Source organism: Pleurodeles waltl, chromosome 7 (genome assembly GCF_031143425.1).
Source record: "Pleurodeles waltl isolate 20211129_DDA chromosome 7, aPleWal1.hap1.20221129, whole genome shotgun sequence".
Classification (NCBI taxonomy): Eukaryota; Metazoa; Chordata; class Amphibia; order Caudata; family Salamandridae; genus Pleurodeles; species Pleurodeles waltl.
In genome coordinates this window covers 302,579,881-302,599,279 of record NC_090446.1, presented here as the reverse complement: position 1 = coordinate 302,599,279, position 19,399 = coordinate 302,579,881, and the positions used below count along the sequence as shown (strand labels likewise).

Sequence of the window (19,399 nt, the reverse complement as noted above, 5' to 3'; positions counted from 1 at the left end):
CTTTAAAGCACAGATGTCCTTTGAGCAGATAAAAATGAGGAGTTTAGGGTCTCTGAACTCACAATTTAAAAATGCATCTTTTAGTGAAGTTGGTTTTTAAATTGTCTGATTGAAAATGCCACTGTTAGAAAGTAGGCATCTTCTTGCATAAACCATTCTGTGACTCTGCCAGTTTGTCGATTGTCTGTCTGGGTCACTTTGACAGTTGGGCAGTTTGCACCTCTCTCTAGACAGTGACACAAATGGGGCTGGGAGGTAGCCTGCATATCCTGATGAGGCATCTGAGCTGGAGGGGAGGGGGGGGGGGGGGGGGGGAGTGTTCGTTCACTCCTGGAAGGACTGTGCCTGCCCTCACACAATGCAGTCTCCAACCCCTGGTGTGTGTCTGGGACCTGGCCTGGACAAGGAATCTCACAAACACTTGCGACTTTGCTTTCAAGTTTGCCAACTTCAAAGGCAGAAAAGGGTATAAGAAGACCCAAAACCCAAGACTTTTAGAATCTTTCAGGAATCAAGATGAACCTCTGCAAGGAGAAGAGCTGGAGGAGGAGTACTGTCCCTTTGCTGTGTTGCTTTGCTGGACTGGCCTGCAGTGGCTGCTTCTGCCTGAAAGGAGTGCAAAGGGTAAACTTTGCTGTATATCCTGCTTGAGAGAGTTCTCCAAGGGCTTGGAGTAGAGCTTGCCTCCTGTTGGAAGTCTCAGGTACACAAAAGACTTCAGTTTCCTCGACCTGCAGCATTGGGAACTGAGTGTTTTGTACCGTTTAGGAGGAGAAACCACTATGACGCTGCCAACGACACCACTGGCCTGTACCGTGACCTGCCGACACCACATGGAGTCGCATTTCCCCACTTCGCACCGCAACCCTGGTCTCACAGGCGACGTCATCGGATGACTTCACTGAGCCACTGCTTGCACCGTGACCTGTGGACACTGCACGTCGCATCGTCCTGCTTCGCACCGCAGCCCCGTCGCCATCCACGCCAGCGCACCTGATTTCATCAGCCTGGAGTTTGATCCCAGAGGTGCGTGACTTCAAGGGCCCGACGACTCCGGCACAGACTCTGGAAATGACACCACAATGCCAGAGACGCCGCTCTCCGGAGCCCACTGTGAGTATCCCGACGTCGTGCAAATCCAAGGTATGGTTTGCGGGTCTTCCAGACACCGTAGCTGGCCCGCGACACGGCGACCGGCCTGAACCAGTTGGTTTTGTTGCTCATGAAGCCGTGATAGCCCCAAAGGAAGCTATCGACTTCAAGGAACTGTATTTTTAAGATAAAAATTACAAAGTTCATATCTTTAGCACTGTATGTTGGATTCTTCTTGTTTTGGTCTTGTTTTACACAGATAAATATTGGCTATTTTTCTACAACTGGTGTGGTGTCCTTTTGTAGTGTTGTACAAGTTACTTACCTTCGGTAACAAAATATCTGGTAGACATATTCTAGTTGCAGATTCCTTACCTCAGAATTTTCCCCCAGGCGTCAGACTGGATACGGAGATTTTTCTTCGAGCACTACCCTTGCGCGTCCGTAGGTGGCGTAGGCGTTGTGGTTGCCATAATGACATCGGGAGTAGTACATAGACGCCGCCCTTGCGCAGTGACGTCAGTTCTTTTCTTTCCGCGCCATGCGCTGATCTGGAGAAGAGATACGCTGGGCTATTTTTTGGCCGAATTCGACCGTTTTGTCGAAGTTCTTTGTGTACCACTTTGGTACGTCAAGATGTCCTAGAAGACTGGGTTCAAGCCTTGTGAGGACTGTCATCGGACAATGTCGGTGACGGATCCCCATGACTGCTCGTGCCAAGCTACCAAGTGGGTGAGCAGGGGTTATCTGAGCAGGTATCTCCCTTATCCTGACTAGTCCGAGGGTCCCTACTTGGACAGGGTGCAATCCGACTACAAACTAGAGACCCTATTTCTAACAGGTGTCATCTGTGAATTAAAGTGATATGAAGCCAAACTTTTTTACAACCTTGGCCCCACGCTTTTTAACATCAATGTGGCCTCTCTTGGGTGGCCACATTGATGTTAAAAAGCATGGTGCTAAGGCATGAGCCCTAAGGCACTCCCCATGTCCAGTTTCGAGGTTGGTGATTGAAGAGCACCCAAGTTAACAGTCTGGGTACGATTAGAAAAAAAAATCCCTATACCAAGCCAAAGCAGTGCCATGTATCCTTATCTCTTTATAGCATCCTGGAATGTGATACTGTATCAAATGCTGTGGATAAATCCAGCAATACCAGCAGTATAGGGATGTTTTTGTCTAGGGAGCAAAGGATACAGTCAGTCACTGCAACTAAGGTGGTCTTTGTACTATGCATTGGTCTAAAGCCTGATTGGGATGGAGCCAACAAATTAAGCATTTACAGGTAATCTATAAATTGGGAGTTTATTTGCCCTTCCAGAATCTTACATAATAAAGGAATGAACAAAATTAGCCGACAGAGAGATCAGTAGGAGATAAAGTAGGATTTTTCTAGATAGGGATCAGCTGTGCAGCTTTCCAGGTGATAAGAAAAGTCCCTGATGCGAGGGACAAGTTGAATAGACCACATATGGAGGGGGCAAGTTTTACGGAAGAGGCTGAAAATTATTTTATTCAGATTCCACCAGAACTACTAGCTGCACCATTTTCCAAAGATGCCTAACCAATTTTAGGATGATTTCTGCACAAATGCTGCACTAAGCATAAACTTGAGGTTGTGGACACCACTGTCAACTTCGATTTAATTTCCTAATTTCAACCTAAACCAGCTTCAGTGATACCTCAAAAATATCTTCCTGCGAAACAGTATCCTCCAATGTGATCAAGGAGGCAGACCTAGCAGAGAGTAGCAGTTATTCATAAGAATGTCATTCTGTGTTAAATTATTCCTTTTAATCAATATTTCTTGTTTCATTGCTTACTTCTGGAAATGCCTGAGCACAACGCACTGGCAATCAGACTAAAAGGCATATTTCATGACCCTAGTGACAACTTCCTCATGGAGAAATGCATGCAGCATGTGAAAAATCAACTGCCTAACATTTTCCGTCTAGAATTCAACCTTTGTTGCTTTGTTGAGTTAACTCACAATGCAACAACTAATTTGCTCTCTTCAGTCATTCCAGAAAATGAGACTGTGAAACACTCCCACAAACCCACAATGGCAGAGGATGCATACCCGACCCGATCATTACAAAGGATGAAATAATGACTGTAGATCACCCTATCACAGTGGACTAGACAGATCACCAGTGATCCCTTTCACATTATCACTTTCAGATTATAAAATATTTGGTGTGGCAGCAAAGGCATTAGAGAATCTCCGTTGTAAGGCCCAACCTTATCTTGATAACAATGAGGAAAGAAACCTTTGGTAACAATATCCAACCCCTTCTTATCTGACTCATCTTAGTACAGTTAGAAGGAGCTACAATGATCACATATATAAAGCAAAATCTACCCACATCAAATCACTATATAAAATTCCAATAATCAGTCAAAAAATGTGTGCGAATTAATAGTGTACCACAAGTAATCTCCAACTTCCACATTTGACGATCTTGAATCAAAAAATAAAAGATCAAGTGAATTTCTTTGTTGAAAATGTAAATTTCAATTACTCTACCTCAGGTGTCTGACCACACTATGAGTTGCAACTGGAACTGTAAAACTCAAGTAACCAGGTCTCACTTTGTATATGTATCACAGTGTAAATTACTCAACAGATGTTCTCTAGGTATGCCTTAAAATTGAACTAGAATCACCCACTTTAAAGAGGGCTTCACCTGAAGATAACTATATAACTATCTTAACTTCTGACCTGTCCTGGAACAACCTTGTCTATAAAAGGGGACTGAAAGCTGAATAGATGTGCAGCTATCCCAACATTTCATGGATAATTATCTGCTCAACAATTCTGATTTCATCCAGACAAGGTTATATCACAGGGGAAGCTTTTCTACATGTTATTAATACACTCTGCTTTCATACTCAGGGTAGTCATGCTTCTAGGTAAGATCTCCAACTTTTTTTGTAGTAAAAGCTACTTATGTCATGAAAATCATCCAGAGCTATCAATATTAGAATGTTAATATTGATAACATCAGACAAGTTTATATGTTGGTTTAAATATAAACGTTTCAGTTTTGGTAGGCTGGGCTATGCACAGGAGGGCTATTGATGGGTAGCTCTAGAGCTACTAGTAGCTCACGAGCTACTCGTTGGAGACCAGTTAAGGCCTTTCAGTGGCTTTTGACATGGTCAGTCAGATTTCCCTGATTAACATCATAAAAGATCAAAAGGACATGGGTGGGACAGGCCTGAACTGGGTTACTTCTTACTAAGGAGTTGGGCTTGTCTCAAACAAGGTGTCCCTTCAGGGCTCCATGTTGTCTACCACACTTTTCAAACTATATATATATTACCCACTCAGGAGCCATCCTTTGGGACTCTGGGTTGCACTATTGTTAGTATTCAGAAGATACATAGGTATATCTCAAAATCACTTTCCCTAGATCCCATGTCACTGCTCTCCAATTATATAGGGGACAGTTCAAAGATGGATGATAGTTCATCATTTAAAACTAAAAAAATGTTACTTAGCCATACAATCATGGATCACCTCCTGCAGTATCCTTATACATGAACTTGATTTTGTGGATTAACAATAAATTGTTGTGTTTCTTCCTCAACAACATCTCACTCTGTGATCTCAAATACATGCAATAGCCAAGAGCTTACGCTACAGTTTAGGTTGCTAATGGGTATCAGACTGTTTATTCCAGGGTAAGAACATAAGACATTAATGCAAGTCCTAGTTCTCACTCTCGAATGAATAGTAACTTGTTCCACAATCACCCTATTAGAAGCAAATGTGTTAACTCTTAGGGCAGTTTTACATGCTTCTCTTTATGGGTTAAAGATATGTCACCACATACTCCCTGGACTGACAAGACTTCCAATTGAAGATAGAGCCCTGCTTCTGTTTTCTTCCACAACCTACAAAGCCATGCAAGTGTCTACACCATTCATTTGACTGAAAAATTGGAAAACTCTTGTGAACAACAGCACACACAGTGCAAACTCCTCATTGCTTTTATGAGCAATCCAGGAGCCATTCATTTCCTGGCAACACAGCAAGAATACAGACATCACTACGCCCAGCTCTAAACACAACAGCCAGACCTGCATTATTCAAAAATAAGCTAACATTCCTGTTTCACAAGCATTTTAACTACAATTGAGCGTATAAATTTGTATCTTGACTCCTTTAAGTATGGCTAAACATCACTGCTGTGAAATTTGTCATTTACTGAGCTTTCCCCCGTCAACACTTCTCCTCACTGTACTTAACTCAGCATTTGTTATTGAGAAGTAAGAATTTGTAACTCACTATTCTTTACTTGTACTTCTAATCTTAATCAATGTTTCATTTTCCCTCACCCATATCCCAACAGTTTTTACTAGACCTTAAGTTAATTATGCTCTTCGTCTTTAGGTCGAGCGTAAGCATAGAACCTCTTGTATACTTATAAGTATATTTCTTCTGTGGGCTTCCAGCTATTTCATTTCTTAGTTTCAGTGTCATTTAAAATGTCTCACTTGCTAGTGGTCAGTCATGCCTCTGTGTCCCTCCTTCTGTGTGGGAAGCAGGGACCAACTACTGTATAATTTAGCTTTGTCCCATTTATCCGGTCTGTAGGGGACTTTTTTTGTAATACTTTGTTTCATGTTACTGTTTAGGCAAGCTTCCCCTTTAATTTACAGAGCATTCTTCCTCTGAGCTTGGCTGTAAACAAAGCTATAAATCAGGCTGTTATCTTCATCACATTTGGTCTTTCTGGGCTCTCTGCACCCCCTCTCAGCTGCCTGGCTCCTGCCATTCCTTGGCTTGGATTTTCTTTACTAAGTGTGCTTGTCTGTGTGCTGAGAGCAAGGGCAGAGATCGCTTGTAATTGCTTATAGCCTAGGCAGCCTGCTCTACCAGGGCTCCGCAATCCTTAGAGACAGTGCCCACTTCTGCTTCATACTGGGATCCCACTCTCAGCTCCATCAGTGCACCTCAGTTCACACACTCCAAGCCCTCAGCAGTGCCAGTGCCAGTAACCCCACACATACCGTCTGCCAGAGCACCTCAGTTCTTGCAGTCAGTACACACTGCTGTTCCAGTACTGAGACCTTGGGTGCAGCTCAATCAGTGCACCTCTGTTCACACACTCCAAGCCTCTCAGTAATCCCAGAACTCCACACACACAGTCTGCCAGAGCACCTCAGTTCTTACGGTGAGTACACACTGCTGTTCCAGGTCAGCACCTCAGGCACAGCTCCATCAGTGCACCTGAATTCACACACTCCAAGCCCCTCAGCAGTGCCCTTGCCAGAACCCAACACACGCTGTCTGCCAGAGCACCTCAGTTCTTACAGTCAGTACACACTGCTGTTCCAGTACTAAGACCTCGGGTGCTGCTCCATCAGTTCACCTCAGTTCTACCCCAGCGAGGTCAATTCCTTTCCTAAACTGGGACCCCACTCACATACAGTTCCATTACGACAGCTCAATTATGATATTCAGCCCCACTGCCAAGCCAATACTGGACCAAAAGAGAAAAGCGCAGCTCAGCCAGTGCACCTCAAGTCTAACATCCAATGCCACTGTTGATAGGAACCACAACAGCTCCGCCAGATTCCATCAATTCTAACATTCAGTGCACATTTCTTCTCAGGACTCCTCGCTTCTGTGCTTCAGAGACAATGCCACTCCCATGCGCTGTCCCACTCGCAGATTCACAAGGGCACCTCCAGGCTAACACTCTGCAACACTGGCACGCTAATACTAGGTTCCACACATAGCTCCATTAACATACCTCACTTCTGACCTTGTGTGCCTCTTACTATTCCAGTACTGCAGCCCACATACAACTCTGCAGTGCACCTCAAACCTAACCTGCAGTGCCCAATTATTCCAACAGCAGGAATTACACTGTGCTCCATATCTCATTCCTCACCCACTGCCTTTGTTATTCCAGCACAGGACCAGGACACAGCTATGTCTATACCCAAAATCCTGATCAAAAGTGCCCCAATATTGCTGTATTGGGGTTTGCATGCAACTCCGCTAATGCACCTCCTGCTGCTCCGCAGTGCCCCCTGCTGTTCCACACTCTGACCTCTGTTTGAGGACTTGGGAGAGCCAATTAAATCTATTCTTAGCTGCCATCTTTATTTGGGAGGGTCTGTTTCACCAATCTCACTCTGTTCTTTCCTTTACTATGTTGACTCTCAATCCTTTCTTTCTCCCCCACTTTTCTCTGTCCAGCTCTTAAAATCCACGTTAGCAGTTTCGCTCTCTCTTTGAACTGTTTATTTCTACCCCTCTCCATTTTTTTTATTTTGCTCTACCTCTTGCTACCTCCTCTTTCAAACTTGCAAAAATGTGGTTCTTTCCATGTTTCTTTTTTCTTCATCAAGGCGTTCATTCTTTCACAATTTTTTTATCTTCCCCTCATTTTTTTTTATTTGCTCTTTCCTTTGACTCTGTATGCATCCTTTCACTTTTATTTTTAGATTTTTCTTCCTTCCTTCCTCTGGTGTTTTTCTTATCGTTATCTGTCAATTTACATTTCACTATAAATCCCTCTTTTTCCCATCTGTATGCAGAAGCCACAAGTTACGTGTCCATGCCCTGGTTCTTTCGCAGCATGTTTCACTCACCATCGCTCTTTTTTTCTCTAAAGTTATTTTTTCTTTCTTTTCACACATTTTCATTATTTTTTCCTCTCTCCTTTGTTCGCTAGCTTCCTTCCCTTTTTTCTTTCGTCTCAAACATTTGCTCCATTTCTTCTTTGTTGTGTTTTCATTTTCTCATTTTCTTTCCCTTCTTTCTTTTATTTCTTTAAGACTCCTCTTTTTTCCTTTTGTCTGTTGTATTCCTTTCACTTCTCTTTTTTTGCCCCATCCACTTTTTCTCCTGAGACCTAGCTATAAATGGAGCAACAGCTGCAGTGGCACCAAGGCCAAAAGATGACCCATGAACCTCACTCAACTCTAATTACTGCTCTATTTTCCTACCGTAATTGCAGTCAACGATTTTCTGTTCTTACTCCAGGGACCATGATACCGTTACTACATCACTTGCCTCTCTATTTTTACTCGCGACTCCCTCTTTCCTTTCACCCTCCAATCCATCCCAAATAATGTTTTTGTTATGGTGTTTTGAGCATTACACTCATGCCAAAAGAGTATTTCTGATAAATTTTTACATGATAATTGAAAATATTTTAAGAAAGGGGAAAAAGGTAAATGGAAGTGCTTTAGTTATATGCAGGGCTACTGGAATTATAAGGCAGAAAAAGATGAAATCATGAGGCCGGGTTCACCAATTGCTGTGGCAAGAAAAGTCCAGTTATGAATTTACAATGCCAATAGCTCTAACTCAAGAAAAAGCAAGACCTATTGCATTGCAAACGCCTGTTCTTTATCTGACTAATTTGCTTGTGTAGTGGCCCAGCGTTCATTTTAACCAATTACGTTTTTGTTAACTGAATCTACCACCCACTCATATGTATATAATTCACTGTTGACCATGTACACATGCCTTTGTTCATGTGCTCATTAATGAAATGTCATTCTGTATCAAACTCGTTTTATTATATCACACTGTGATGGCTGGGGGCAGTGTTCCAAGCTGTAGAAAACTGCACAAATAAACCATGCTTAAATCAAACGCCCAAAACGGTAAAAATAACTCCAAACGTCCCTGGTCATCCGGACATTATATTATGGCTCTGAATAATAGCTGGATTTATGTCCAAATCCCCAAGTAAAAGACAACAGAATTCTGTCCTGTGAAATAACTATCCCACCCTACTATTCCCCCCCCCCCCGCCCGATAGATTTTCTCAGGTGAAACTGGCCGAAATGTAACTCCTTGGCCCCTCCTTCTCTCGGCCACCTGTCTCCAAGGGGCATCGCCATTGGTGCCTCCCTTTCGGGCCACAGTGTTCTTTTGGTCTTGACCTTCCTTTGGTCACGGAGTGCTTCTTCGCCATGGTAATCTTTTATGGCTTTGAGTCTGACATCTTTGGCTCGGCCCCAGAGTGTTTTTAAACGTTACCTGCACCGCTTTTGAGATTCTGCCTCTTGGGCTTCTTTGTTGACCGTTTTGTCAGTTTCGCCGACCGCCTCTACTTTAGCATTAGAGGCTTCCACTTGCACCACTTCTGCTGCCTCAACATTGTCCTCTTCTGTACTCGACAGTCCGAGGTCCATCAGTGACAAGCCGCTTTCTTTAGTGCCTGCATGCCTGAGTGATGTTCTCACCGATGTTTTTACCTTGCTCAGGCAATCTTAGCCCTGAATTTGGAGTACACTTCTCAAGTCGTAGTGTTGGGGTCCCTAGGCAGGCAGATGTTGTCGACCTCGTGGTTGTCCTTCCAGGTAATTTTTCAGGGGCACTCGAGGCAAAACCTAAAGGGAGTATTTTCCATCTCCCTGTGTGGTTCTCACGTTTTCCATGCATTCTTTGCCCGTGTGATCTATGACTTGCGCAGTCTGCCCCCCCTTCTCAGGTGCACGTCTGTCACCTATTCAGTGATTTTCAGTGTTTTGGTGTTGCTACCTTCTGTTATTTCCCTCTTTCCTCTTTTTGTTTGATGACCTGTCGGTATGAGATGAAACTTCTCTTGGTGCTCTCAGAGCTTCAGCTGTTGCTTTCACACAGAAAGGCAGAAAAAAAAGAATCTGAAGATGGCGACCACAATCAGGGGCTTCCAGTGCACACATCTGACATGATAGGAGGATGGACATAGCACCAAACAGCTATGAACTACACCTAAGAAAAAAAGGCTAATGGAAGACCAACAAGAAGTTTTTGGACTCAACCACTAGACGGCAAAATAAAGCACAGCCGTAAACCCAAAAAAGGATTCATGATGTCAAATAACTTTCTCTGGTCCTGGGGATAATTTCTCCATATTTACCGAAAACTCCAGTCTCTCAGCTTTTCGTTTCATGCTCACTGTACCCCACTGCAACGGTCACATAATTTACTTCACTTTTTTTTCTCTGACTGCAAAGTGAGAGGAGTTTGTAAACACTAATCCCCATGTAAATAAATTAGGCAGCAATTTGTCAGAAGGCCAAGCCTGGCATTTGGCCTCTGCCTTTGAAGTGCAGCAAATCTGACAAAATAAATACCGTTTTTAAAGGCATCTTTATTTCTTGGAATTGTGACCCACAGTTTGGGAAACACTGCTATAGGAGAATGAGAAGCAAGTATCAATGTTAGTGCAAGGAAATGTAGGTGGGGCCTCCATAAATTTTGGAAAGTATGATTGTAATGTTTTTTTGATGCACCAATAAAGGAATATGTCTAAGGGAGCCACCACTGTTTCCCTCAAATGTATCCAGCGTCATATTTCCCCATCAATAGGAAGACATCCTTGATATGTATAGTTGCCATGCACTCTCCCTTCTCCAGACCTGGGATACCTCCTGTAGTGTGACCATTTTGAAACTATTCGTCATTAAGAATCTGTTCAAGGCCCACATTTATATGATTGGTTTCAGTGCCTTGTATGGTTTTGGCACCAAGAAACATACCAAGTAGACTCCCTTAGGTTAGCTGTTCTGTCAGGACCTTTTCAAGTGCATGCTTGCTTAAGAGGCCCATGCCCTCTTGCTTCAGCCGCAATCTCTTTGTTGAAAGTCCTTGCTTTAAGTATTGTGTTCGACTGGGCCCTTAAAAGTACTATACACTAGCCATTCAGGATGAGGTTTATAGAGTACATTTGTCGGAGGGGATTGTTTTCTATTCTTTGAGAAACCCCTTGATTTTTCCATCTATGGGCATTGGATGCAGGGAGAGCCCAAATGACATGTCACTAGTTTGCATGCCCCAGCTGAGCAGCACCTTTCCCTCTCACGTTTCCTCGAAAGGGCTGCCTTGGTTTGCTGAGGTATTGCAAGTAAGACGGTGAGTTTTGAGAGCTGGGTTGTGATGTGAAACTGGCGTGGGAGGCTGGCGAGTTGCAATACCTTTCTAGCTGTCTCCCCTGCAGTCATTCATCCTTGAAAGAACTCTCTGAAATGGGCAATTTCAGACCAGCCACTAGATGGCAGAACGATGCACAGCATGGGAAGTCAGATAGGTTTCACACTGCAAAACGCTGAAATTAGGAAATACTGCACGATCATCTAACGTGTTCTATACATGACGAAAACATGTAAAATGCTGAGATTTTTCCTTCATTGAAGTAAATCTTTTAGCTCCGCACTCATGTAACTGAAAGACATGTTCGAAAAAAAAGCCTGCAAGATGGTGCCAATGGTTGGTGTCTTGTGGAGCACTATCTGAAATAATGTAGGAGTCTACCCGTGACATACTCAATGGTAACACCTCTAGGACCTCCACCAAAATGTTTAACTTTTGAAGAAAAACAGTAAAATGTTCACATCATAGCATAAAATGGCAAGAGGAGTCCCAACAGGCGAACAAATATCAGAGTCACACCGCTGAACTAAACATGTTTGGGAGCAAGGAGTAGTGACGTCACTCGTAGCAAAGAAATATTTCCTTTCTCTCCTGCAATCCAGGTTCCTTCACCTCCTTCCTGACACATGTAGGTTAGTGTAGCTTACTATCAACCCTTCTGATATACCAAACCACTTTGTCTAATTTAATCCCACATAACCTGCATCACGTTTTAATAGTCCACAGTGCCTAATCTGCCCCAAAACATACCTCAGAAGACTTTAAATGGTGGTATTTACGGTCTATCCGGTTAATATTTACCCTCCACCTGACTGCTCAGATTCTATGCTGTGCTGGTTTGCTTTGCGTGTCCCTGCTGGTTTCTCAATACAGGAAGATGAGCCTCAAGCTGTCACCGCTCACAGACATTGTGCCAAGAAGCGCCCTCCCTAGCTCCTCAATGGGCGAGTAGCTAAACTCAGAAAATTTGGGAACACCTCCTGCACTTTGTCGTTTTCCGAGTACTGTTGTATACTTTTTTTGTTCATTAATGGTAAACTGGAATAACTGATGCACCTATCACTGTATTTAAGTTTCTATACTCCACCCATCACACTCCACAATGTGCCCTCTTTTGGTTGCCCTAGGTACAAGAGCTTGACACATTGGTACCACCACATTCATCCAGGGTGCCCTGATGCAAATGAAGAACCTTGCTAGTTCGGACCTTCATGCTGACACCCCTGATCACGATTGCTACACATTGCCCACCTTATCGTCCCATACTTACTTAACTGTCCTCCTCCGGTGATGTAGCCGGGTGGGGGGAGGGGGGCGTTAAAGGGCAGAGAGGTTAAGGGCATTTCCCATTGAGCCTACTATAACGTGAACTCCGGACAAGTGACATTAACCCCTCTCCTCACCTCTCCCACTCACAACACACACTGGTTACCTAAAATTACCTCAGCAACATGGTACTACTAATCTATGCAACACTCTCAGGAATGCTGCAGTAGTTAATCCCCAGAGCGTTCCTCTCACTTCACCCTCAGATGGAGCTGTAGTAAGTAGTGACCCACCTAAACCAACCGCCGAATCTGACCAAAATAGTTCTGATGTCTTTTGTAAACTGTCTCTTGCAGTGGCCAGCAAGACCTAGTTAGTGTCTAAATTTTGGGAAACAGTGTCACCCTCAGAATTTGTCAACCTGTTGATTTGTAGACAATATGCGTTCCAGACCACAAGCTTGCCAGAGTTTGCTATGACCCACCTGAATTACTTCTAGTTTGTTGCTCATTCTCACCCACCCTCTCAAACTCATTCCTGTCTCCATACAGACCACCTATCATCTGGGAAGCCTCCTTGCAACTAATCAAGCCAGATACCTTCCTAAAAGCCATCTCCGTCATCATAAAACAACATTTTCTACTTTTTCTTTGAGCCAACACACACTGGATGCAAGCCTAGTTATTCATGGACTCATCATAGCAACAGGGAACCTCCCCGTCCTCTGGAGTGATCATGACCATATCCTCTTTGTCAGTCTACCCAAAAGAATGACTACTACGGCAACAGTGACCAACACAACTATCAGCAACAAGGACACGGAGAGAGTTTAAGAGAAAACAACTGCTCATGCACAATGACAAAATATTTACCTAAAAAAAAAAAAATTTGCATCCCATCTCTCAGCCCTCTTTGCTCCACTACATGTACAAACGCAGTAACACATGAAGTAAGAGCATCACTCAAGCTCAAAACCAAATCACTTCCTCTGTAAGCACCACCAAGTAGCTCATTACATTTTAATAAAGCACCATCTACTGAGCAGGCCATCTTCCCGACAGTCTTCGCATACCTCGTCTTTGGATGCCTACAACAGAATGTATTAAAATACAAAATTCGGTGTGGCGAAAAGCACGCCAGGCTTTAAGTAGTGCAGGTCAGAGCACTCTAAATCTGGCTTGATGTTCACACCAAACCTTCTCTCAAATTGAATATATTTTAATATGTAGTGCACAAGAACACACATTCACTTCCTGATGAACATTAGCTTTAGGCTGTACCAAAAGATAAAAATAGCCCATTAACTTTATAAGGCTATAGCTGAGAGAGGTAAGAAAGGATAAGGCGTGGAAGGGCACATATGGGGACGGGAGGGCCAGTTTCCCCACATCAAAAGCACCTGCTTTCCTGGGAAAAGAGTTGCTTACCTGGATAAGGTACCCTGCCTTTTGTGGTGAGCTCGGTTAGTAGGATCCCAAAAGACCACACATCAGATTTGATAGTAAACCTTCCATACAAAGCAGCTTCCGGAGCTGTCCACTTGATGGGAAACTTGGCACCTAAGAGGGAGAGAAATGATGAGAAGATGCGAAGGCGTTTACAAATGATGCATAGCAACAATGGCATTTTATATCGTAATAAGTCCTTATTTCAATGTAAGTGCCTCCCACACAGTGAACATTGATGCTGCTTTGTAATGAGCTGCATATAACAACGGATGCTGGCCAAAAACTATTTCCTTGTAGAGGTTCAAGTGCATTTCCATCAACTCTGCACCCAGAGGGAGGACCTCAAGAGTTAAAGTGCGGGTGAAGGCATACTGACCTAAAAGCAATACCTTCAATGGGCTTCTCCAATGAGCATTTATGGAAGTAAGGTGAGGACCATCTAGTAGTGAAAAAAAAAAACCAAAAAAATTACACACCGTATATGTGTATTTGTGTGTTCCGTTGGTATATTACTTTTACGCCCTTTTCACTTCTCTGATGGGCTTTCGGATTCTACTTTCCAGGTCTGGCTCTTGTACTAAAGCAGATCTGAGCAGTATGAAGCACATTTGTAAACCTAGCCCTATTTACTGTAAATCGGATTGTCACCATTTATAGCTTTTGGACTGACTATTTGCCTTTAGAACATTCTGCTACTAGAGGGCAGAATGTTATAATAAATAAAACAAAGTCCTCACAGAGCCCGAGGGGATTAAAACCCCTTCGGGCTCCGTGAGGCCTTTGTTTACGGCTGTTGCTGTGAACAAAGAGAATGTTGACACTTGGGCTCTTACCAGCCAGTAAAAGCCCGGAGCACTCCACTGTCTGCAATGGAGCCCCCAACATTCCAATGTTCTAATACAAAATCGATGGCTGTGGTAAAACTGTTCAGTGAGAACCTTGTACTGGGTAGAACTTGGTCCCTGCTCAGGTAAAAGGAAAAAAGAAAACTCCTTTTTTCACCTGGGTTTGATGGAAAACCAATGTGGCAACTCCGCCATTTTATCTCAACAGCTATTGTAAACAGCGGATTTTGAGGCTGCAAAGTGTCATGTCTGGAGCTGGAGGTGTCTTGTTTGAGGGCGTTTCCAAGATGTCCGCCGTTCTCACTGCCCCGTCCGCATGGGAGAACAGCAGTATAATGCAGCCATTAGCATTCTCTACAGTTTATTCTGCCCGGAGATTGAACGTAGACAAAAGCAAGTAGACTGCCAGACCCACAACAAGAAGCAGGGAAAGAGGCCTGCCAGCAGATGATAGTTGCTGCTCAGCCCACTGGCCTACCTCCCACACAGAATTTGAAAATACGAACTTTGGGCAAAAGGTTTGAAGCTATGAACTGTAAGACCACCCTGATAAAATGGACAGCTGCATTTTTCTATGTATCATTAGCAAAATGCAGTAGAAAGCATTACTGGTCAATGTACTGGGGGTCTGTCGGAGTCCTCATGCATAAGTGTGGGAGTTGGACACAACACATTTGTCCTTTTAAGAGCCTGAGCACGCACCTAAATAAATTCCAGATTTACAACCCATCTGGAAAGAATTACTCTTTCAAAGGCAGTGCTCAGTACTCCCCCTATCCATTAAATATTTTCGAACAACAACTTGTGGTCTGAGACATTGAAAGCAGTATATCTCCCAAGAAGCATCATGATCTGTGATCATGATGCGTCACCATGTAAGCACAAACACTTTCCTTCAAATGTAATTGAAAACCAGAATAGAAACACATCAAAATCAGGTTTTATGTGGACAGTTCTATTTTAGAAACAAGATAATTTCCCACCAACTTTGATATGCAGCCTAAGGTGGAGATGGTGAGAAGTTTGCCAAGTCATTGGGCACAGTTTTTCTTCAAAGAGAGCACAACCGAAGTCTCGGACTTGCGGTTTGACAAACTGTTGGACAATGCTGGCCTTTGATTTGGTTTAGAATAAAATTAGCTTCCCATATATCAGAGACAGCCATATAGGGGAAAAAAAATCTATATGGGATAGGGGTGCAAAGCATTACTCACTTGTTAAAATATTGTTAGTTTAGTTTGTTGTACTTGTCTGAAAAATCATGTAGGAAGCTGGCAGGTGGATTCCGGAAGAAGAGGACCTGCAAAGGAAGAGGACAGAGTCCAGTCCATGATGGCGTGTCCAGTCAGGGCAGGAACCACTACCCACCATTCTGTGGATGAAGATGCAGGTTGACGGGGGAAGAAGATCAGCTATGGAGCCCAGGAGCTGCAGAGAATTCCTTGGAAAGATGCAGATGATGTCCCACGTCAGTCGCCGGATTAAAGATAGTGAGAGGTTAGGAGAACCACCAACAAGCCATGGCAAATGCAAGAGGAGGCGAAAAAAAAAAGAGTTGCAAGGCTACAGGGAAATAGAGAGGGTGGAGCAGGAACTGAGGGAACTGGAGAGAGAACACCCCAAACAACCAGGGGTCCGAACAGCCATTATAGAAGCATGAGAGAGGGTTGCAGTAGGAGTTGAAAGACATGCTCAGGGCAACCGCACAGGTTTATTACTGGCATGGTTGGCAAATCCGGAAAAAAAAAAAGGGTCGAGCATTGTGGAATTAGACAGCCCCACTAGTCCATAATCAGGCTGCCATCAATCAGGAGTTTTTTTATTATTATTTAGAGCTTTATAAAAGCAAAACTCACAACCAATTTGGATACCCAAGAGTTCTTGTGACACACCAACCTTCCTACTGTGTCGGAGCTAGACGCTGGGGCCCTAGGTCAGGCAATATAATTATCAGATGTATAGGCTACCATAGATAGTATTGCTCTGAATAAATCTCCGGGCTTGTAGGGTCTACCCGTCGAGTTTTATTCTGCATTTGTGACTACCTTGGGACCCCAACTGGTCACCTTGTATGGAGCAGCGAGGTCGGTTGGGACCCTTCCTTCGTCAGCACGGGAGGCCCTCACTGTCCCACTCCTGAAACCGAGGAAATCTTATTGACTCCTATTGCTGCTACCTGTGGATTGCACAATCCTTAGTAAAATTCTTGCAACACACCTTTTACCACATATGCCCAGGCTGATCCATCCTGACCAGGCTGGGTTCATTCCTGGACGATGCATGGCCATGAATATATACGACGACCTTTCTCGTTGCTAGAAGATAGTAACTATAATAAGACAGACGCAGTGATCTTTGCGGTAGACTTCGAAAAAGCGTTTGATAGTTTAGAATGGCCCTATATATATGAAGTATTATGCAAATTCGGCCCAGGAGAAAATTGTATTGCCTGGACTCCTCTAGTATACGCAGAGCCAGGAGCATGAGTTCGTACAGGCAATACAATGTCAGGAGACTATTGTGTAGAATGGGTTACCAGACAAGGGTGTCCGCTTTCCCTTCTCTATTTCTGGCAAACGCAGATGATGCACTTGGGTGTGACGACTACTTGACTGGTTTGGATCATTATCTGGCCTTCAAGTTAACTGGGGGAAATCTAACCTATTTCTCATGACCCTGAGCAGAGAGGCCCCACAAGAACTGAGTGGCCTACAGTGGGAGCCGCATTGTTTGACTTATCTGGGGGGTACATGTTTATCATAACACGACTGACCTCTATGAAGGCAATATAGGACAAGCGTTGCGGGGTCTTGTGGTAATATGGCCTTTTGGGGATCATTACCTTTAATGGTTGCAGGACAAGCAGCACTAGTGAAAATGATTTTATTGCCCAGCTTGCTCTATTACTTTGTTACATTACCTTTGTGGGTACCCCGGGCTTTTTTTTTTTTTAAGACTCTGAACTCAATGATTATTGGGTTCCTGTGGGGAGAGGATAGACTCCGCCTGGCACTTGAGCATCTTCAGAGGCCGAAGAATGACGGGGGCCTGCCGGTACCCGATGTTGAGGCCTATTATCTTGCGCGCCAACTACAATGGTTGACCCGGTGGATTGCCAATGGGGAGCAGTCGGATAGGCAGGCAACACCATTTACCCCAGACCTAGAGACCTTGGCAAGGGTGGTTCTTCGGCTTGGCTTCCCCAACCAAGGCATTATCCGTGGAACTAAGTGTTACACTCCTGTTGGTTGCTATACCTTTGCAGGGCGCAGGTACTTCGGCCTTATGCCCGAAGAGCCCAATGCTCTTTTTATCAGTTTTAATGCATGGAAGAGATTAAGGGGGAATTCCGACTTGTGGGGGGGGACAACGGTGGGGACATTGTTTGAAGCTGACGCACTTCCACCCTTTGAAGAGTTTAGAGTGAAATATGACCTACCACAGGGACATTTTGTTGCTCCATAGAGCAATCACTGAGGCAGTCACTAAACACTGGCACGCGGGACGAACAGAACCTACCTTATCCAATATTTGACTAGTAGTGCAGGCACATATAAAGATGCAAACATTTTATTTGGCAAGATAAGACAAGTTCTTCACCCGCCACTCATGGGCCTTATACTGAATTGGGAGGAGGACTTAGGCACAGCAATAACAGAGGCGGCATGGGAAAACATTCTGACATGGATCCCCAAGGCTCCTAGGAATGCTTGGTTTAAGGTCATTAATCTATATATACTCCATAGGGCATACGCAACGGGTGAGACTTTGACGCCATTTTAATCTTGAGGCCAAATGCCCGAGATAAAGAGAGGAAGCAGTAGAGCTCTTCCATTTGAAGTGGACTTGCCCTAGCCTAGGGGACTTCTGTCTCTCAGTGGTCAATATGTTGACAGAAGTCATTGAATGAGAGGTCCCGCATGATCCCAGACGCTGTCTACTTAGTGATTATCCGGATACGCCCACGCAAAAGGTGACCAATCAGTTCCAGGACCTGGCATTTTTGTTCGTCCAATGGGAGATGACAAAAAATTGGAAGCAAACAAAGGCCCCCAGATCGAGAGTTGGAGGAGGGAGGTAATAAAGTGGGCAAAAGCTGAGGATGTGGTGCGAGACCGAGACGACAAACGGGGACAGAGGCCGTTTGAAAGAGCTCAGGCATGGAGCGCCCTTGGTGGATTGGATGGAGGTGGTTAATATTCCAAATAATTATATACTATCCCCTTGTTTGATGACCTCTACGATTTATCATATGGCTTTGGGCAGCACTGAATACTCAAAATTAGCACACAGAATAAACTCTGCAGGGGCATAAGAGATCACAGGGAGTGGCGTCTATTGGAGAACTCTAAGGGCATGGGACCAGACCCAGTAATGCATGGAGGGCTTACAGTGGTAGTGGACACAAGGGGGAGGGTTAGGGGGAAGCTCCATAGCAGCAATATCCTGATATATATAAATATATATATTCATATTCATTGATAGATACTATGAAGACACGGAGAGCATTTTTATTCATTGGTTGTCATAAATAATATGTATGGTTGTCTTCAGCAATATGAAATATTGGATTATGTACATTACACAAGGTATTAATAATAAATGACTAATGTTGAATGGAACATACTACTGTGGAGCTTTGGAGATACCCCAATCCTTATGTTAAAAACTCAATACAAGTAAAAAAAAAAATTAAAAAAAAAAAAAAAGGGAGTTGCAGGGCTGAAGAGACAGACAAGGACCAGTTGACTCGACCTTTGGAGGGGACCCCAGGCTGACCCTCAGCAGTTGGGAGAGCCAGCAGAAGCAGTCCGCCTCCACAGGCAGCAGGAAAAGTAAGTTTCAGTGAGGCCCAA

The 19,399-nt window shown here is 44.0% G+C and overlaps 1 protein-coding gene across 4 annotated transcripts in view; it reads right to left on the bottom strand.

Moving 5' to 3' along the window:
- SRC (SRC proto-oncogene, non-receptor tyrosine kinase) overlaps positions 1–19,399 on the bottom strand; it is a 194,686-nt gene that overhangs the window by 7,468 nt on the left and 167,819 nt on the right. For all 4 annotated transcript variants that reach the window (XM_069243727.1, XM_069243731.1, XM_069243730.1 and 1 more), the window contains one exon: positions 13,678–13,809. In XM_069243727.1, coding sequence (XP_069099828.1) covers positions 13,678–13,809 — 132 coding nt within the window. The remainder of the gene's footprint in view (positions 1–13,677; positions 13,810–19,399) is intronic.